Below are 17,517 nucleotides of genomic sequence, written 5' to 3'. Positions count from 1 at the left end.
TGTTAATGAGGTTGAAAATTCAAACGCTATAATTACCAGCATCTGTTAGAGGAAAAAAAAAAGTGAAGCAGAAGACAGTCAATATTTACAAGGACTACAAATAGATTCCTCTTCATCTCGCAATATGTTTTTTGATGGATCTTGAACATAAAAACCGAGGCCTTTTGCTCGTGCTTGTTTTATATTTTATGAAAGGTTTTTGATTAGATGCATTTCAGTGCACTAAACAAGTTTATATATAATCAATGGGCTGTAACTTTGCTATGCAACACAGGATTTTTATGTTTCTTCAAGGCTGCTCACCAAGTCTGTTTTTCTTTTGTCTTTCTTTCCTTCTATTTCTTCTTTTCTTCTTCACTTTCCCTCCTTTTCCTTTCCTCCCTCTCTCTTTCACTGTTTCCAGGACGTACCAGGCTGTGAAGCTGTTGTACTGCTTTGGTATTTTCATCACTTTCGCCCTGCAGTTCTACGTTCCAGCGGAGATCCTCATACCGCCGGTTGTGGCTCGCGTGTCGGAGAGGTGGGAGACGGCCGTCGACCTGCTGCTGCGCACCGTTTTGGTCATATTCACATGTAAGTATAGAGCGCCGAGGAGCTATTGTGTGAATCCGTCATGCCGGTGAATTCGCCGTATTGTGGAGAGGCTCTTCTTTTGCCCAGTTTAAAGCTACATAGTGATGATGAAGTTGAATTTGTGTTTAACACAGGGTTTCCCACGGTCATGTAAAACCTGGAAAAGACATGGAATTTTAAATTCTCATTTCCCAGGCCTGGAAAAGTCATGAAATTCATTAAATCAGCAAAAGTTTTGGGAAAGTCATGGAGTTTAATCTTGTTATCTGTAATGAAATGAATTACAGGGATTCAATAGCTAGTTTCAATAGCTAGACCAGTGGTTCTGCTCTTCAACTGGTCTAAAGATAAAACTGAGGGGTCATCAGATGATTAACAAGATCGAGACAGTAGAAAATACACACCTCAAACTTTCTGCGACACAAAATACACACTTGAATCATTGCAATATCTTCTTGTGAATTACTGTCTGCTTATATCTCTAGGTCTTAGAAAATTGAGTAAAACAATGCTGGTTGAACTGGTCACAATGTGTTGACAGTTACAACCTGTGATGATGGATCGCCAGACTTATGTGTCAGACCAAATCAAACCATGACAGAACCAGTAAAAGCTTAATTATGAAGGTTATTCCCCTCATTATAATTTGAATCATGTGTCTGTAGTAAATTACATCCTATTTGGTATTTTTGTCATCAGTTATTTGATATAAAAGTTCAGAACCACTTAGTAGTGTTCTGCCATCATCAACTAAACCAACTGAGCCAGGATTGTTTCTCATTCTGGTACGCTACTTGCTTGCGACTAAGGGCGCTAGTGTGACATTCATCTGGTTTATAGAGATGACTACAAGCTCTCAAATGACCTGTGTGTCAGGAAGGGCTCAGAGAACACACACTTAATAACATACAAAAAAAAAAAACTAACAACAGAGGGAGCAAAGATCTGCTCCAATTCAGCTTTTCAAATGCAGCTCAGACTGTGATCAGTCTTGCTTCGGTTGGCAGCTTTCATCGTCTCCGGCGTCAAATCAGTTCACTGTCTGTCCTCCTCCATTCATTGTATATTCTGATGCCGTCCCGTACAGTTATCTTTTTTTGCTCCTGAGCAGGAATAAGATATTGCTGGTTTGTGCTTCCTTTCTAAAGCTTTCAAACTTACTTCTATGGTGCGCCCGGTTTCTTTCATTGTATTTTTTGATTAAGTTCATTTATATAAAAAAAAACGGAGCCGTGACAATCAGCCTGCCAGCTGGCACTTTAAAGGAATCTCAGCCAACAAATGAGTCACAAAAATGACAAGCAGCTCAGACCTGCGTCTCTACTTCCGCAATATGTCCAAAAAAGAAATTCACAGGGAGCTAAAAATGGAATCGACTAACTTGGGGATTTGGTAAACAGTTCCCTGAGAACTATCCAGCTACAAGAACTAGCCCTTTTTGACCAATTAGTTCACTACGGTTCAAAATATCCCCTCATGCCTTGCCCCTCCTGCCTTTGTTTCCATTACAAACCCGTGAGGATTAGGCAAATGAGTCCGATAAGGGATTAAATGACAGCAGCGTTTGAGAATTAATAAAACTGAGAAATGTGGAGGTGGAAAAGTAGACTTAAAACCCCCCAAGCACACCTCTATCCATAGTAGCAATGATCCGCTGTGTGTTTTTATAGGTTTTTCTTTTGTTATTAACGTCAGTAAACATTAAGAAATGTCAAACCTGTGTCTTAATATTGATACTAGAGGTGCAAATGGCTTGTTTACTGTGTGAATGAAGTTGTAGCAGCCACATGTTTTGTTTAGTACTGCAAAATCCACCCCAATACTTCCTGGAACACCAGTAAGTCCTACCTCTAGAGCACCAGGAGCTATTATAGAGGAACTAAATTTAGTCCCTGATCCCTCCGAAAGGCAGGTAAGGTTCCTGAGATCCGGAAATGGTTCCTGATAGGATGATCAGTCACGTTGGACTGCCAACTCACTGTTATAGTGCTTGGCCTCAAGTTAACTTGCATAAAAAGGAGTCCAGTTACTTTACAGTGTGGTATAGATATCTTAAATGTGGGAAACAGAGAGCACTGGTATCAAATCAGCTCTTGATATAATTTAGTATCAGACTTTTTATAATGGGATCGGTGTATCTAATCTGTTGCCCTTTTCTAGTCCACTTTCTAAGATAAATGAGTCCAGGTCTGTTGTGTGTGTGTGTCTCTCAGGATCTCTCTTTTTTTTAATTGCTCTAAATCTCAACCACCTCTGTGTCTTTAGGGCTGGTTGACTCTGATAGATCCATTATTGATGAGTGACATTTTTACTCCAGGATTCATTTAGAACGAATGTGACCCCAACCCACGTTTAGTTACCGTATTAGCGGTTAAATGTAGCTGCAGCTGAAGGTTTCTTTCTGTAAGAGTCTAACTGTCTCTGTACATTATATTTATATATATATAATTTATATATATATATATATAAACAGGCCAGTGTGAGATTAGATGGTGAGAGACCGGTAGATTGGACTCACGGAAACCGTAATTGGATGAGAGGAAATGCTGCTCTTTAAAATTATATTTCTAACCTCATCCTGTGACATTCAGCCAGCGATCACGTGAAGTGTGTGAGTCTGCATGTAAGATTCCTGAGTTCCTGTGTTAAGATACATCTGTATGTGTTTTTGTGTATCTGCAATTGTGTGTGTTTGCATGTGTGTATATCAGCATGTGTGTGTGTGTGTGTACTATACATGGCTGTGAGGATGCAACACTTCTGCGGTCATGTGTTTCTGTGGATTAACACTTGATTGCCTGTATATCTCAAGGGGTGTGTGTGTTTGTGTGTGTTTGTGTGTACTGTACATGGCTGTGAGGATGCAACACTTCTGCAGGTACGTGTTTCTGTGGATTAACACTCGATTGCCTGTGTATCTCAAGGGGTGTGTGTGAGTGTGTGTACTTCTGAAAGTGTTTGTGTACATCTACAGTTGCATGCGTGTCCATCGAGCCGTGTGTGTGTGACACTTGCTCCTTGGCCTCCAGTGTTTGGGAAGCTATTAGCAAGCTACCAATCACTTCATACTGGAAGACGTTGATCTACAGCAAAGCTAGCCCAGGGAGAAATCTAGTCTGGTTAAATAAAGCTACTTAGAAAAAGTAATTTAGTCTACTTTGTGAAAAAAAAGATCAAATTGACAATGTGATACAAAAGTATAACAAAATATAATACAAAAAGTCAAATGCCAGGAAAAAATGCCACTCAGTTGAGTTTATTGCAAAAGCAATACATAAACCAAAGAAATAAAACAGCCCACTATTCACGGGAATGAGTCCAGGTGGTCCACTACTGCACCACGCAGGATTATTCGCTGTATGAGCACTGAGCTACACAAAGGTCAAGTGTGCGGTGGCGGCTGCCTGACGAATGCATTGCCTGAACATGTCTTCACAGCGGTCAGGAGGAAAGAAGAAGAGGGTGAAGCTGTTCAAAGGGGGTTCAATTACAGTAGATTTAGTTTTATGGCCCCAAGTTTCAGTAATTAACTACACAAAAATGGCAAAAAAAATAATTTAACTGCTTTAATCACTATGCAAATATGAATGTAGTTGAACTACCAGCAAGCTACTGTAAAATGTAGTTAAACCACTAGTTTAATTACATGTTGTTCACTACTGCACAACACTACTGGCCTCCTTGTGATGGAGTGGGTCTCTCACGTGAATCGAAATGAAACCCAGAAACTTAACAGCCACGTGTCTTGTTCTCAAACACACACACACACACACACACACACATCCCCCATCTGTTCTCCGTCCTCCCCCAGTTTCAGGCAGCAGCAAACAGTTCCCTGTAATAGCTCTGCTCCTGCTATTTATAGCAGCAGTAGTCCTCCATTTGCTATTGATTCCCATTCACCTAGGACTGCTGATCCTTTAACTCTGTTGTTGTCCTGTACTGCCCCTGTCAAGATTGTTGTGGAGGCTCTAAGACACAATGTGGTCAATAGGTGGCAGACTTCTACCCATTTAAAGATAATTATGTTCACATTGAAGCTGCCAGGGTTTGAGATCTCCAGTCTCCTTGTAACTCTGTGAGTAGATGACTGTGAGTAGCATTTAATGAGGCTGGATTTTGTGCGTTGGCTTTTTTTTTTTCACATATGTAGGAATATTACTACTTTTAATTAAAATATAACCTCGTCTAGGCACCACATCCTTAAGGGAAATCTGGACTGTCCGGAGGAAACATTAAACCCTGAATTCAATTCTCAGTTTGATCAATTAATCAGTCTGCTAACCGTAAGCTCTTTTCAAGGCAGTAACCTCTGTTTTGCTGTGTTCAAAGAAACGAATTACAACAGGGAATGCTAATGGAAAACTAACTCAACTTATCTTAACATTATACAACATCAACCATTGATCACAAAGCCATGTTATGCCTTATGATTGACGAAGATTTGTTGTAGTTGATGTCGTCTCATTGCATTGGTTGGGTTGAGCAGTAGTTAGCGTAGGGTGTAGAGTCACCAGCCATGTTTGGTGGTTGCACGGCCCAGATCGAGCCGTGAGTTGTGAGCCGGTCTTTGCGGAGGCAGCGATGTTGAACCACTAGTAAGGAGTGGTTAAACCTCGTTTCAGGCTGCCGTGAAAGAGTCTCTGTCTCGCTGCGGTCAGCAAGCAGACCCAGATCCAGTTTAATCGTCGCTATCTTCCTCAAAGCAACATTTCAGTTTGAGTTGAGGATTCAGGCTTTGGCTGGCTTCTTGTAATCTTAGTTCAGTGCCGAATAAACTTCCCTGACAACACTCAAGTCTTTATTCAGTAGTGGTGTAAATGTCAAAATTGAAATACTTTACATGGAGACTTAATGTTACAAATAAAACAAAAACAAACTGAACTTGTTTCAATAAAAGACCAAAAAATGTGCATAATTGGTTGAAAAACAAAGACAAGAGACATCTTAATAGAAGAATTGTGTCTTGGCTTATGAGTTTCTGGAGGCCAACTCAAAGAGAAACCCCTTTGAGGTTGTTTTATAAGTTTAGATAAGATGGGCAAAGTTTTGGGTGTATTTTAAATGTTTTCGCGCCAAAACTGTTTTAATTAAGTTTTGAGATTTAAACCAGATTCACACTTTAGAGTCACTGTGTTTGGATACTTCATGTCACACTGTAAACTATATATTGTAAAACCATTCAGAAAAAAACGGTTCAATATTATACATTCATTTCATAATAATTCAATCCTTCCTACCAACATACCAAATATTAACATTCATATTAACACTTCTCATGATGTTTAGACCTTTAGCCTTCATTGATTCAACCTTGTCAAACCATCTAGATGAAATAAAAGTTTAGTACTGTATTGGAAGAAATAAAGTTAAAACAACAATTATGTCTCTTTCAGAAACACAATTTCAAATATAAATTCAACATAACTCTTACTTCATAAGATAAAAACATTCAATATGACTATTATATCCTAGTAAAAGAAAACATTCAACCTGAAATTCTTCACACATTGTATTTTACATTCCTATTACTTCAGCAAACCTCATTCATTCAATACAACTACATGTTTTACATATTAACTAGACATTTAATTCACATGAAATTCAGATGTGGCTCAGATTTGCAGAGAGACTCTGAATGAACTCATGAATGTCCTTTAGGAATGTGAGAGTGTTATGACCTTTGTCTGGGAAGAAGAAAAGGGGTTTTCTGTCCATGTGTGTTGAATTATCGGTCCTTTCTCATGATTCAAATGAACCCAAAGGTCATAGAAACTTTCAGTTGAGGCCATAGTTTAGTTATTGGTCAGAAATGGCCTCTCAGGAGGTCTGTTCAGTCTCCATTTTGTCACAGTGTTTAACTTTTGTCAGTATCATGTTGTCAGACTCTCACTTGGCAAAGAGTCCAGGAGTGAGGCACTAAGCCATGTCTCTATAGAATTCACTCACCTTCTCAATTTGAAATTATAGAAAGGTTGTTTATCCCATTAAATTAAAGACAAGGCCCCAATGTGTCCTACACATAGTTGCCATGGTTGCCACGGTCTTCTTGTAACTCAGTGAGTAGATGACCGTGAGTAACATTTAAATGAGGCTGGATTTTGCACATTGGCAATTTATTTCACATAGTTGCAAGGTTTTATCTGCTACATAACTGATTACATTGTGTAAGGCAACAGAAACACACTTTTTGTACTGTGTGCTAATCATTAATCATCAGGAAACATCTGTTTTTTTCAGTTAAGACAAAGTGTTATGGGTGTATTTCTCCTTTAATGTCTTAAACACTGAAACACACACCAGTCGGTATAAACAACCACTGTACAAACTTTATTTTAACCTCAGTTGGAGATCCTAAAGTTTCTAAATGCACCAAATTTGTCTTACTGAACTACAGGAAAATGTAAAAATGATGCACAAGAAATCTAAAATCCATGTCGTTTGTGAGATCAGTTGCAGCTACCATGAGAAAGTCTAATCTGGGTGCTGGAAAGGAGGCTCAGAATATTATTAAATCTCAGATTTAAGAGGAGTAATGAAGATTTTATCCTGGTTGTGAAACAGGGCACCAGCTGTTTACTCTTAAGTAAGAATATTGGATGGGTCATGGGACTGTGTCCATCCAGTCTATATGGTCTATGTGGACTCATGAGAAGGCTCATATTTATATCTTGTAGATGGAGCTACTGGAATACAGAGTGCTGGGTCTCCACTCTTTGCAGCACTGCAATGAGAAATGTGTCCCATGTTCTTGACAATTGGTCAAGCATATCCTTGGTGGATGTTCCACTCCACCAAGTTTGTTCATTGTGACCAAACCTTTTTGTGATTTTTTTTTTTTTTTTTTTTTTTTTGACACAATCTCTTGACGCAGCTCAGAAGTGGAGTGCTTTCAGTTTGGTGAGCTGAGGATCACATCTCTGATTTCTGCCAATGATGTAGTTCTGTTTGCTTCAATATACAAGTGACCTTCATCACACAGTTTGCAGTCTGGTTATGAAACTGCTGGGAATGAGGGTCTTTTGAGAACTTGCAAGTCTCAGGACGATGCCCCCTTCAGTTTAGGAATGAAGTTAGCTATATTGTCTTGTGGTCTTGTTCAGGTGTAGTGTGGTGATACATTGACAGCAAGATTGATCTGGTATCTACAGTATTACAGGCACTATTGTAGGCGGCCATGATGTGTCAAGACTGTGCACCGTGGCGCTCTCCAAGGTGCTGATCCTGCTGCTGAGAGCACCTAGGAGCTATCCAGAGTTCTTTCCTTCGCCTCAAACCATAGTAGTGGAAGACTCCCACCAGCAGGAACATCCAGACAAAACCTTCTTTAGTCAAATCATTGTTTCACCTGTTTCCTAGAGTATATATACACCCTCTGTTAGCGTGTTCTGGTTGCTGAATCTTGAAATCTGTTTTCATGTGTGAGTAACTGCCTGTCACAGAAGAGTTAGCCTATCTTACTTCTGTTTGTTATTTTCTGTGCCATAGTTTGATGGTCGCCAGTACTTAGTTAGATAGCCTTGTTGGCTGTAGTGTTTTATTTGTTTTGCCAAGTAAATAAATCTCCTGAGAGGTTTCTTCACTGTTCTGCCTCTCATTTTCACTTGGGTCTTGACTACATTCTGATATGATGAAGAAGGAGTTGGGCTTAAAGGTGAAGCTCTCACAACTCCAGTTGATCTACATTCAGATGGATACAAATGGCCGATGGATTGAGGAGTTCAAACATCTGAAAGGAGCTCAAACTACTGCTCCTTTGAATTGAAAGGAGACAGTTTAGTTGACTCCGAAAACCTCCCTCTGGAGGATTTGTCCAACTGGGAGATAATCCTGGAGTGGACCCAGAATATACCGGAGGGATTATGCATCCCACCTTGACTATGATCACCTCAGGCTCCCCCGAGGTAGAGCTGGAGGACATGGCTGAGGAGAAAGACATTTGGGGTACTTGCTTTACCTCATGCCACCAAAAACCAGTCGTGGAAAAGTGGCATAAAATGAATGAATTGATGGATAGATGGTATTAAAAAGTAGTTCTAATAAAAGCAGCCGTTAAATGGTTAAATCCAGTCAACACAATCAATGTGTTTTTAAAACCAATTCAAGCTCCTTTTATACTTCCACTGAGCCTGAATATCACTTTGATTACATTCTGTAACATAATATAAAAGAGTATTTAAATTCTGGATGGATGGATTGTGAATGTCAAATTGACATGATACTAAGCAGTGCCTCATTCTAAAATGAGCAAAGGTTTATTGTTGTTCTTTCTGTGGTTTAAAGGCATGCTAAATGAGGCCTTCAAAACAGCTTTCTTTGTCAAAAACAAGGAGCTGAAGAAGTAATTGAGTTTGCAGCAGGCACACTGAAATCGATGACCAATCTACAAGTAATGAGGTGAATAGAAGCTCTCGTCCAAATTTGATTGTGTTCACAAAGAACATTCGTGTAGCCTTGGGAATCAAAATAGTTGTATAGTGGTATGTTTTCAGTAGCATACTGATCCTTTGATCCTTTTTCTCCAAAATGCTGTTAAAATAAACCTGTATTTCTTCTTTTGTTTTGATAAATGGCCCATCAAAATGTATTGGTTGGTTTTATATATATGAAATATTGATGTCAGTGGGGATTTGGAATAAAATAGACCTGTTCTTATAACACCTGTATCCGTTCATCTGCATTGATGGTTTATAAAACACTGTTCAAAAATGCACAACTATAAACATAACCTTTGCTGTTTGCCGTAACATATACCTGTGACAGAGGGGTTCAAGTATATTTCATAATTCATCTGCCCTCCAATGTCATCTCTAAAGTCAGTCCTTTAAAAAGAAAACATCATCACAAACTTAAACCCTGTTTGGCTGCTTCAGAAGCAATTATAGTTCTGTAGTTTTTATTTTTATTCCAACTTTAATGAAGTCTGCTTTCACACTCAATAAGTTGTGTAGGGGTGTTGCGTAGCCTCTTGGGTATGGTACAATATGTAATCTGTACAGCCGGTGATGTACGATAGGTTTCATTCGCGGGGTAGGTGTTGTGTATCCTACGCACTCAGTGATGTTAAGTGCTTTGTATGAAAGCCTCCATTAAATGATGGATGTTGAGACCACAATTCTTTGCCCGTCAGCCTTGAGGGAGATGTGAAGTGTTCATAATATAGCAGATGAATGTGGGGATCTCAAGTTGAGTTTGATACAGACAGTGTTTCTCAGCTGTAAGGAGTGCTTAAGTTCTTAATAGTATGTGTGCTTTATTAGACATCAGTGTATATAGGGGACAGGGGAGATGCTGTACATGATGCAGTACATGATGCAGTACATGAGGGAAACAGAGCAGAGAATAATATGTAGAGTATAGAGATAAATATAACTGATATACATTGATGTCACTGATGCTATTCATCGCTGGGTTTGTGAACGTACAGTTGGTATTATCCACTACACCCTTTGATAGATTGATGATGGAAATATGAAAGGCATATTCCGACCAAGGAAAGTCCATCCTCAGTTCATTGCCATTCCCTCCTCACTGTGTATCACATGGTGTGAAAACTCGAGTCACGGCAGAGTTATTGAGTTACAGAACCACAGCGTTTGTTAGCCCCAGGGTCTTCATTTCCTTTATTAGCTGTGATTGGAGCCTATAGAGAATTATGCAGATGATATTTGCCACGCTGTACAGGTTTCTGCACTTGCATGTTGATAAGCTAATAAAAGGGAATAAATGCATACATGTGCCACTTCATGTCTGCAGGTCATTTGCAAGGCAGCCTGTGGTTTCATTGGCACTAAGCAGAGTGCGTGTTGAATGTGGAGATGGTGCAGCAGCATGAAAAGACTTGCTTCCAGTGGGATCCCACTGATGCATGCTTGAATGAAGGAGGCGAGGGACAGGAGACAGGACTGGAGGAATCATGTCGCTCCTACATGCATATCTGCAAGTAGGAGATTGCTTTTGGTTTTGAATCAGAATACAAGATTAGATCGAAGCAGTACATCGTCATCTGTGTATATGTAGAGTAAATCTTTAAGAGGACACCTCTGAGAGTCTCAGTCTTTGAATCGAGAACAGATGTCAGTTGTCAGCTGTCCGAAGGGAGAAGCTTTTGTCTTTGTTACGCTGCTGCTGCTGCTGCTGCTGCTGCTATATTTTAGCAATGTGGGTTTGCTTCTCCTGCGCTGTGCTGCAAGTTTATCTCAGTGTGCAGCGAAAGAGACAGCATACAAGAAATAAACCCCTGCACAGAGCAGGTGCAGCTGCTCAGATAGTTTTTAATATTCTGCATTCTGCAGAAACAAAAGCTACATATTAAGAAAATTAAGATTAAAATTATGAACAGCAGCACAGACACAGCAATATCCAGAGAGACTTCTGAGCCCCAGCATTGCTGAAGGATGTTTTATCTTAAAACTTGTTACCTATCCAATAGAGAAGAAACATTTCAGAGAATAATAGGTTAGAAGTAAAGGAAGTAAGGTTCTGTGTGAGGAGGAAGAATGCCATTTGTCTTGTTAACTCTGAATGCTTTGAACATATTTGTTTACTTGGTGTTTGTTGTTTAACATTTTCAAATGTCTTGGCTTAATGTGAAATCGTTCAGCCGACAGATCATCTTGGTGGCAATCTGCGACGTCAAAATAGCTTTCAATTGATGGTGGAAAATGTCACTGGAAGTGCAGTATTGACTGATGTCCCAAATGTATTCTGTTTGCTGAGAGCTGCCAGGATTTTACTGAGGAGGGCTTTTAACTGACAGAACTGTAAAAGGAACCTTGATGTTTCTCTGTGTTTCCAACCGCTGCAACAACAAATTCATATCTTTCCCCGTCATTTGTTTCAGTTTGAGTTTAAACACTCAGATAAAAGTCAAATGAGAGGATGGCCCTGAGCAAACACTCCCTCTCTCTGCTGAGCTGTGCTGTGACTTGTGCTCCCACTCGAAAGGTCAGTTCTTTTCAATGCTGGGAGATTTCTTTTGAAGTGAGCGCTCTTCTAATTTACTAGAGATAGGCAGAAGGGTTGGAGGAGCGTACTGTCGATGCATACTATTGTTGTTTTGGATCGAGAGCCTCCTGAGTGGCAGCTGTAGGAATGCTACGTGGCTTTGACTTGTTTCTTGAAGTTGTACGTGACATGATACTGTTGTGTTATTGGGTTTGACAAAGATTGCGCAAAGCCCCGGTCGTTTTATTGCCATTTAACCAGTTGAGAAATTTGAAATAGTGAAGTTTGGAGAAAATTTTGAAGAAATTCTCAACGCTGAACCTTTTAGTAAAGCTGCATCGGGTGATTTCGACCACTAGTGGCAGAACGTAGATTTCTAAAACAACCTCATAAGAGCATGTCTTTATATAAATGGTAAATGGACTGTACTTGTATAGCGCCTTTCTAGTCTTCCGACCGCTCAAAGCGCTTTTTACACTATGAATCACATTCACCCATTCACACACATTCATACACTAAACGGGTACAGGGGCTGCCATGCAAGGTCCCAACCTGCCCATCAGAGGAAACTAACCATTCATACACTGATGGTACAGCCATCAGGAGCAATTCGGGGAATCTTGCCCAAAGACACATCAACATGAGGACTGGAGGAGCTGGGAATCGAACCACCGATCTTCCGATTAGTGGACGACCCACTCTATCTCCTGAGCCACAGCTGCCCAACAATATCAACCTATCAAGTTGAATAGCATGCAGGACAGAAAACCAAAACAAGCAGGTGAAAGACGCTAAAAAAGCTCTGTAGAGCTTGAGGGGAACAGCAGAGGTGGGTGATAAATTTCTGGGGGCTCGTCCAGAGAACAGCCCCGTCAGACCGCACATAGTCATTTGACCCATTGTTCATATAAAGATATTGTTCAATGCAGTTCAAGGTAAACTCCCCAATGTTAACTTATTTTAAATCTCTGTAGCTTGCTAGAAATATGATCTTCTTCTCGTTTTCTCATCGAACTTATGAACCGGCCAACCAAAACAGTATCTGAAGTGTTGATTCTCAGTTGGATTAGTGGTTCTAGCAACACTTTGACATTACAGAGTCATTTCATTCAGTGTTATAGTACCTATGCGTACCGTTTGAAAGCTTCTGGATTTGAACTCCCAGTGGTAGTATCAAAAAGACACTGTAGCTGACAGCAATTCCCTCCAATAAACGTCCCACCCTGCCCCTTTGTCCTGCTGATCCTAGCTGAGGACGCAGATGAATAGGTTGAAAGAAACACATAGATTGCACCAATTTTCACTGCCTTTATGTAATTTTTCTACAAACAAAAACTACTACCATCAGGATCATTTGAAAGATACTTGAATCACACAGAAATTCTCCACATAGCGGCTTTAATAACACCTCTATAGGGAAATCTAACCCTAAGTCTAGACAGTTCTTGCCTTCTATAATACCCCCTCTTTAAAAGAGCTTTAAATAATCAAGTCATATTCACCCATACATCACTGAGAAAGAAGCCATGAAAGAAATTCAGTGTTTTGTTTCCTGCTTTTACAGGAGCTATATTGGCTGCAATGGTCATTTCATTTTTGCTTTGAAATTGCTTCCTTTGTCTGAGTCACTTTGCCACAGGCTTGAGCTGAGCAGCTAGCGTGTGTTGTTAAGCTGTTGATGGGAACAAGAAAGGACATGAGGATGTCGCGTGAGCCTCCTCTTCTTCTCTTTGGTTTTTTTGTACTTCATCCTGGAGCACTGTGGCACAAAGGTGGCATGCCACTGGGAATGCATGCTGCATGTTGTTGGACTGTAGTGCTGTCATATTTTTACCCTTTCAGAAACATGATGTGTGCACACATTCACCTTTACGTCTTGTGGAGCTGATTCACCTCTTGTTGTTTGGCCTTTGCTTTCTGCGCCTGTTTCAGCTCTTCTGAATTCCCTTGTGTCCGTGAGAGGCAGTGATTCAAAGATCAGATGTGGGCTGATGGCATGAACTTACTGTAGGAAACATCTATTTGTCCTTATTGATATAGCATCATAAAAATATTTCTCCATTAGTATTTGCCCACTTTGTCTGACCACAAAATGATCTTAAAATGAAATAGTTTGAAACATTATTTCTGAGATCTATGGATTGTTTTGTTATAACATTTGTGATAAGAAGAAGAATCTGGTTATTTTCATGAAGTTAATATAACTAATAAATAGATAATAAACAAACCATGAACATTAATCTGCTGCTATAACAGCCTACACTCTTCTGGGAAGGTTTTCAACTGACTGCAGATGTTTCCTCCCATTCAGCCACAAGAGTATTACTGAGATCCAGTACTGATGTTTGGTGGTAAGGCTTGGCTGAACCATCCAGACCTCTCAGGTGGTCTGGGACAGGTCTGCTTTCTGTCCCCAGAGTCAAAACTAAACAAGCAGCTTTCAGTTTTTATGCTCCACATATCTGGAACAAACTCCCAGAAAACTGCAGGTCTGCTGTTACTCTCAGTTCTTTTAAATCAAAGCTGAAGACTTCTCTGTTTGCCACCGCCTTTGATTAATCAAATAATTATTCATTTCTTACTGCAGGTGTCCTTTTATGGCGTATTTTCTTTTGCACTTTTTGTCTCGATGCTTTTAATGTTTTTTGTAAAGCACTTCCACAACAAACCGAGGAAACCATTTCTTTTTTAAACTTTGCTTTGTACACAGGAACACTGTCACGTCGAAACAAGTAAGGGCCTTCCCTAAACGATTACCAAAAAGGTGGCAAAGCACATTAAGATGTAACTGAATGCTGTAACATCAAGATGTCCCAAACAATTGGAAAAACCTTCCATGAGCAGGCATATGCGTGCATGTCTTTGTCATTATCACAGCACCCGTTGCAGATATGCTAACAATTCTTGAAGTCTCACCTGATCACTTGCAAATGACAGAAAGAACAGTCAGTCCTAAAGGTCACATCAGAAAAATAAATCAGTTTTTTTTCTGGGAGTCTGAACACAGCGTCCGAAAGTGCAAGTCACGTTTTTTTAAACTAGCCTTATCTTTGAATGACAACCTCTGTCCCCAAACATCCAAACCACAGCCCACTGAGTGTGTCAGCTGAGCTAAAAGAAGCACAGCCAGAGTAGCTGGACTGCGAGCAGACAGGTCAGCCTGAGGATTTCTGTCTTTAGCATGGATCTCCTGCCGGATGGGGAAGGTCAGCCTCGCCCTCCAACTCCATCTTCCCTCACTTCCACTCCTCCTCCTCCTCCTGCCTTCTCTCTTTTCTCGGCCTTTCTCCCTCAGAGTTCTTGTCATTCTGTTGTCTCACTCTTTGCGTCTAGATCAGGGCTGCTCAACATATTCTGGCCTATTGAAATGTATTACAATTATTGTGTATTTTTGGCTAAATGTAATATCAGTGAGTTATATCAGTCTTAGAAATCTCATGTGACCCAGTCTGCGTTTCTATCCACCCCATGTGGAGTCGTGGTTGTTTTCCTTCTTTTGTAGGCCATCGCTCTGACCCTTCTGCTTTCCTTTTGTTGTCCTCACTGAGCCATATGCATTGTTAAGCCTCCCACAAGCCCAGAGTAGACACCTTGACCAGGCCTTCACATGAAACGCAGTACTGCGGATGTTGCTTCAGCATCCTTGGATGAAATACAGAAGGCAGGTTTGAGTTGAGAGATCCATGAGTTTGAAGCCTTATCAGAGACCAAAACACTGCAAGGTTCAGCTTTCTGCCAGACGACATCGTGCGTGTGTGTGTGTATGTGGGTTGTTTTTTTTCCCACCGTAGCACTTTGTGTTGTCACCTCTGTTAATGGACCACCACCAACGCAGCGGTCTCATGAAATTATTGAAATGAATGTGGGGGCTGCATTTATCACACAGTGCTAATATCAGTTTAAACATAACCTAAGATCCAAAAGACAAAATTTCAGCAGCCACTTTATCGACCTATATCACAAAGTGATACAAAGGGAAAAGTCTCCTTCGGTATAAAGCCTCTCACGCCGGCTGAGTCGGGTAATATGAGCACGCTCTGTGTAGCTTTAATAATACGGTGACATGACAGGAGTTTAGAAGTTTTGAGAGTCTGCTCATCTGCAGCAAGAGGTAAGTGTTGAAAAACTGCAGTGCAGCTTTATACACAGGAGTCAGCAGAATGTCAAACACATACGACTGTCCAACTTTCAATATATTGTTGTTGTAGAAAATGCTGCAAAAAAAGACAGAAAGGTACCAGAACATATACTTTAGTTTGTTTACTTATTTGACTGTTTGCGACCTTTCTACCCCGTTTCATCATGTTTTCCAGACACACAACACACTTCTGATGGCATATGTGTTTTATTTTTTTGTCTCCCTGTATTTTGAGATGATTGAATACTGTTTGTTTCCGCCAAGTTACAACACATTGCTTTACATTTCCATCGAGGGTCACCTGAAAGTGAGCCGTTGAGTGACAGGAGAATGTTCTCATCCCTCTACCTTTGCTTAGATTTTCTGTTTGCTGGTTTTCAAGCAGGAATTTAAATGCACTCCCCTGCTTCTGTCACCACTAAGGCTCATGACCGGTTTGTCCTCTATCGGATATGAACTTTTCCATTTTATCCAGGAAACATGATTGCTCGCTCCGCGGCCTGCTTTTCCATTTTGCTCGAGATGTACGTCAATTACTTCAAAATCACAGTTTCAGAAAAAGATTGATATGGATTTATTCATGAAACCGGGCTCTAAACAAGCAGAAAACATCCCTTATTTATCATACTTTCCCTCGCAGCAATGCAATTTACAGCAATCATTTTTCATAATTGTCATTTTTGCAACATAAGGTAAACAATCCAAGTGGTGCTCGCTGCAGAGCCAAACGGATGGAGCTTCACCCGGTCCAGTTTCAACCTCTCTGGACCTTGTGAAGCACCACCTCCTCGTTTATTTAGGCCTAAACTTCATGTAATGTGTTAGTTTCCTGTCTACTTGTTTTTACTCACTACCACCAAATCCTATTCTGAAACTTCTCATTTTAATAACTCCCTCTTGTTTCATCCAAAACATTTACTCTCACGTTAGCTATAGCTCAACCAAGAGCTACTCGCTTTCTCCGCCTCTCTTTCACGTCCTCTTCTAGCTTATCTTCCCTCAAACTTTCCTCTCAGTCTCCCACCATCGGCGCTCGGGAGGAGTCGCTCTCCTTGGCGTCAGTCTCGGGGGAGCGTCACCTCCTCGCCGTCGTCACAGCCGTCTTGAACTCCTCTGGGTCGTCCTCCTCTTTCTCGAGGAGGACCCCCACAGCCAGCAGCCGCTCCGAAGCGTCCCTGTCCACAACTTATCCAACTCAAAATGCATCGTATTAAAGTAGTTATGTATTTTGAACATATTAAATGTATTTTTTTATTAAACTACATGTAATATCAGTGAGCTATATCAGTCTTAGAAATCTCATATGACCCAGTCTGCGTTTCAATCCACCCTATGCGGAGTCGTGGTTGTTTTCCTTCTTTTGTAGGCCATCGCTCTGACCCTTCTGCTTTCCTTTTGTTGTCCTCATTGAGCCATATGCATTGTTAAGCCTCCCACAAGCCCAGAGTTGACACCTTGACCAGGCCTTCACATGAAACGCAGCACTGCGGATGTTGCGTCAGCATCCTTGGATGAAATACAGAAGGCAGGTTTGAGTTGAGAGATCCATGAGTTTGAAGCCTTATCAGAGACCAAAACACTGCAAGGTTCAGCTTTCTGCCAGACGACATCGTGTGTGTGTGTGTGTGTGTGTGTGTGTGTGTGTGTGTGTGTGTGTGTGTGTGGGTTGTTTTTTTTCCCACCGTAGCACTTTGTGTTGTCACTCCTGCTAATGGACCACCACCAACGCAGCGGTCTCATGAAATTATTGAAATGAATGTGGGGGCTGCATTTATCACACAGTGCTAATATCAGTTTAAACATAACCTAAGATCCAAAAGACAAAAATTCAGCAGCCACTTTATCGACCTATATCACAA

The 17,517-nt window shown here is 40.7% G+C and overlaps 1 protein-coding gene across 4 annotated transcripts in view; it reads left to right on the top strand.

Moving 5' to 3' along the window:
• Positions 1 to 17,517, top strand: part of slc36a1 (solute carrier family 36 member 1) — a 48,135-nt gene that overhangs the window by 17,117 nt on the left and 13,501 nt on the right. For all 4 annotated transcript variants that reach the window (XM_044363293.1, XM_044363297.1, XM_044363295.1 and 1 more), the window contains exon 11: positions 404 to 573. In XM_044363293.1, the coding sequence (XP_044219228.1) occupies positions 404 to 573 (170 nt within the window). The remainder of the gene's footprint in view (positions 1 to 403; positions 574 to 17,517) is intronic.

The sequence above is a fragment of the Thunnus albacares genome, chromosome 10 (genome assembly GCF_914725855.1).
Source record: "Thunnus albacares chromosome 10, fThuAlb1.1, whole genome shotgun sequence".
Lineage (NCBI taxonomy): Eukaryota > Metazoa > Chordata > Actinopteri > Scombriformes > Scombridae > Thunnus > Thunnus albacares.
This window is presented reverse-complemented; position numbering and strand designations above follow the sequence as displayed.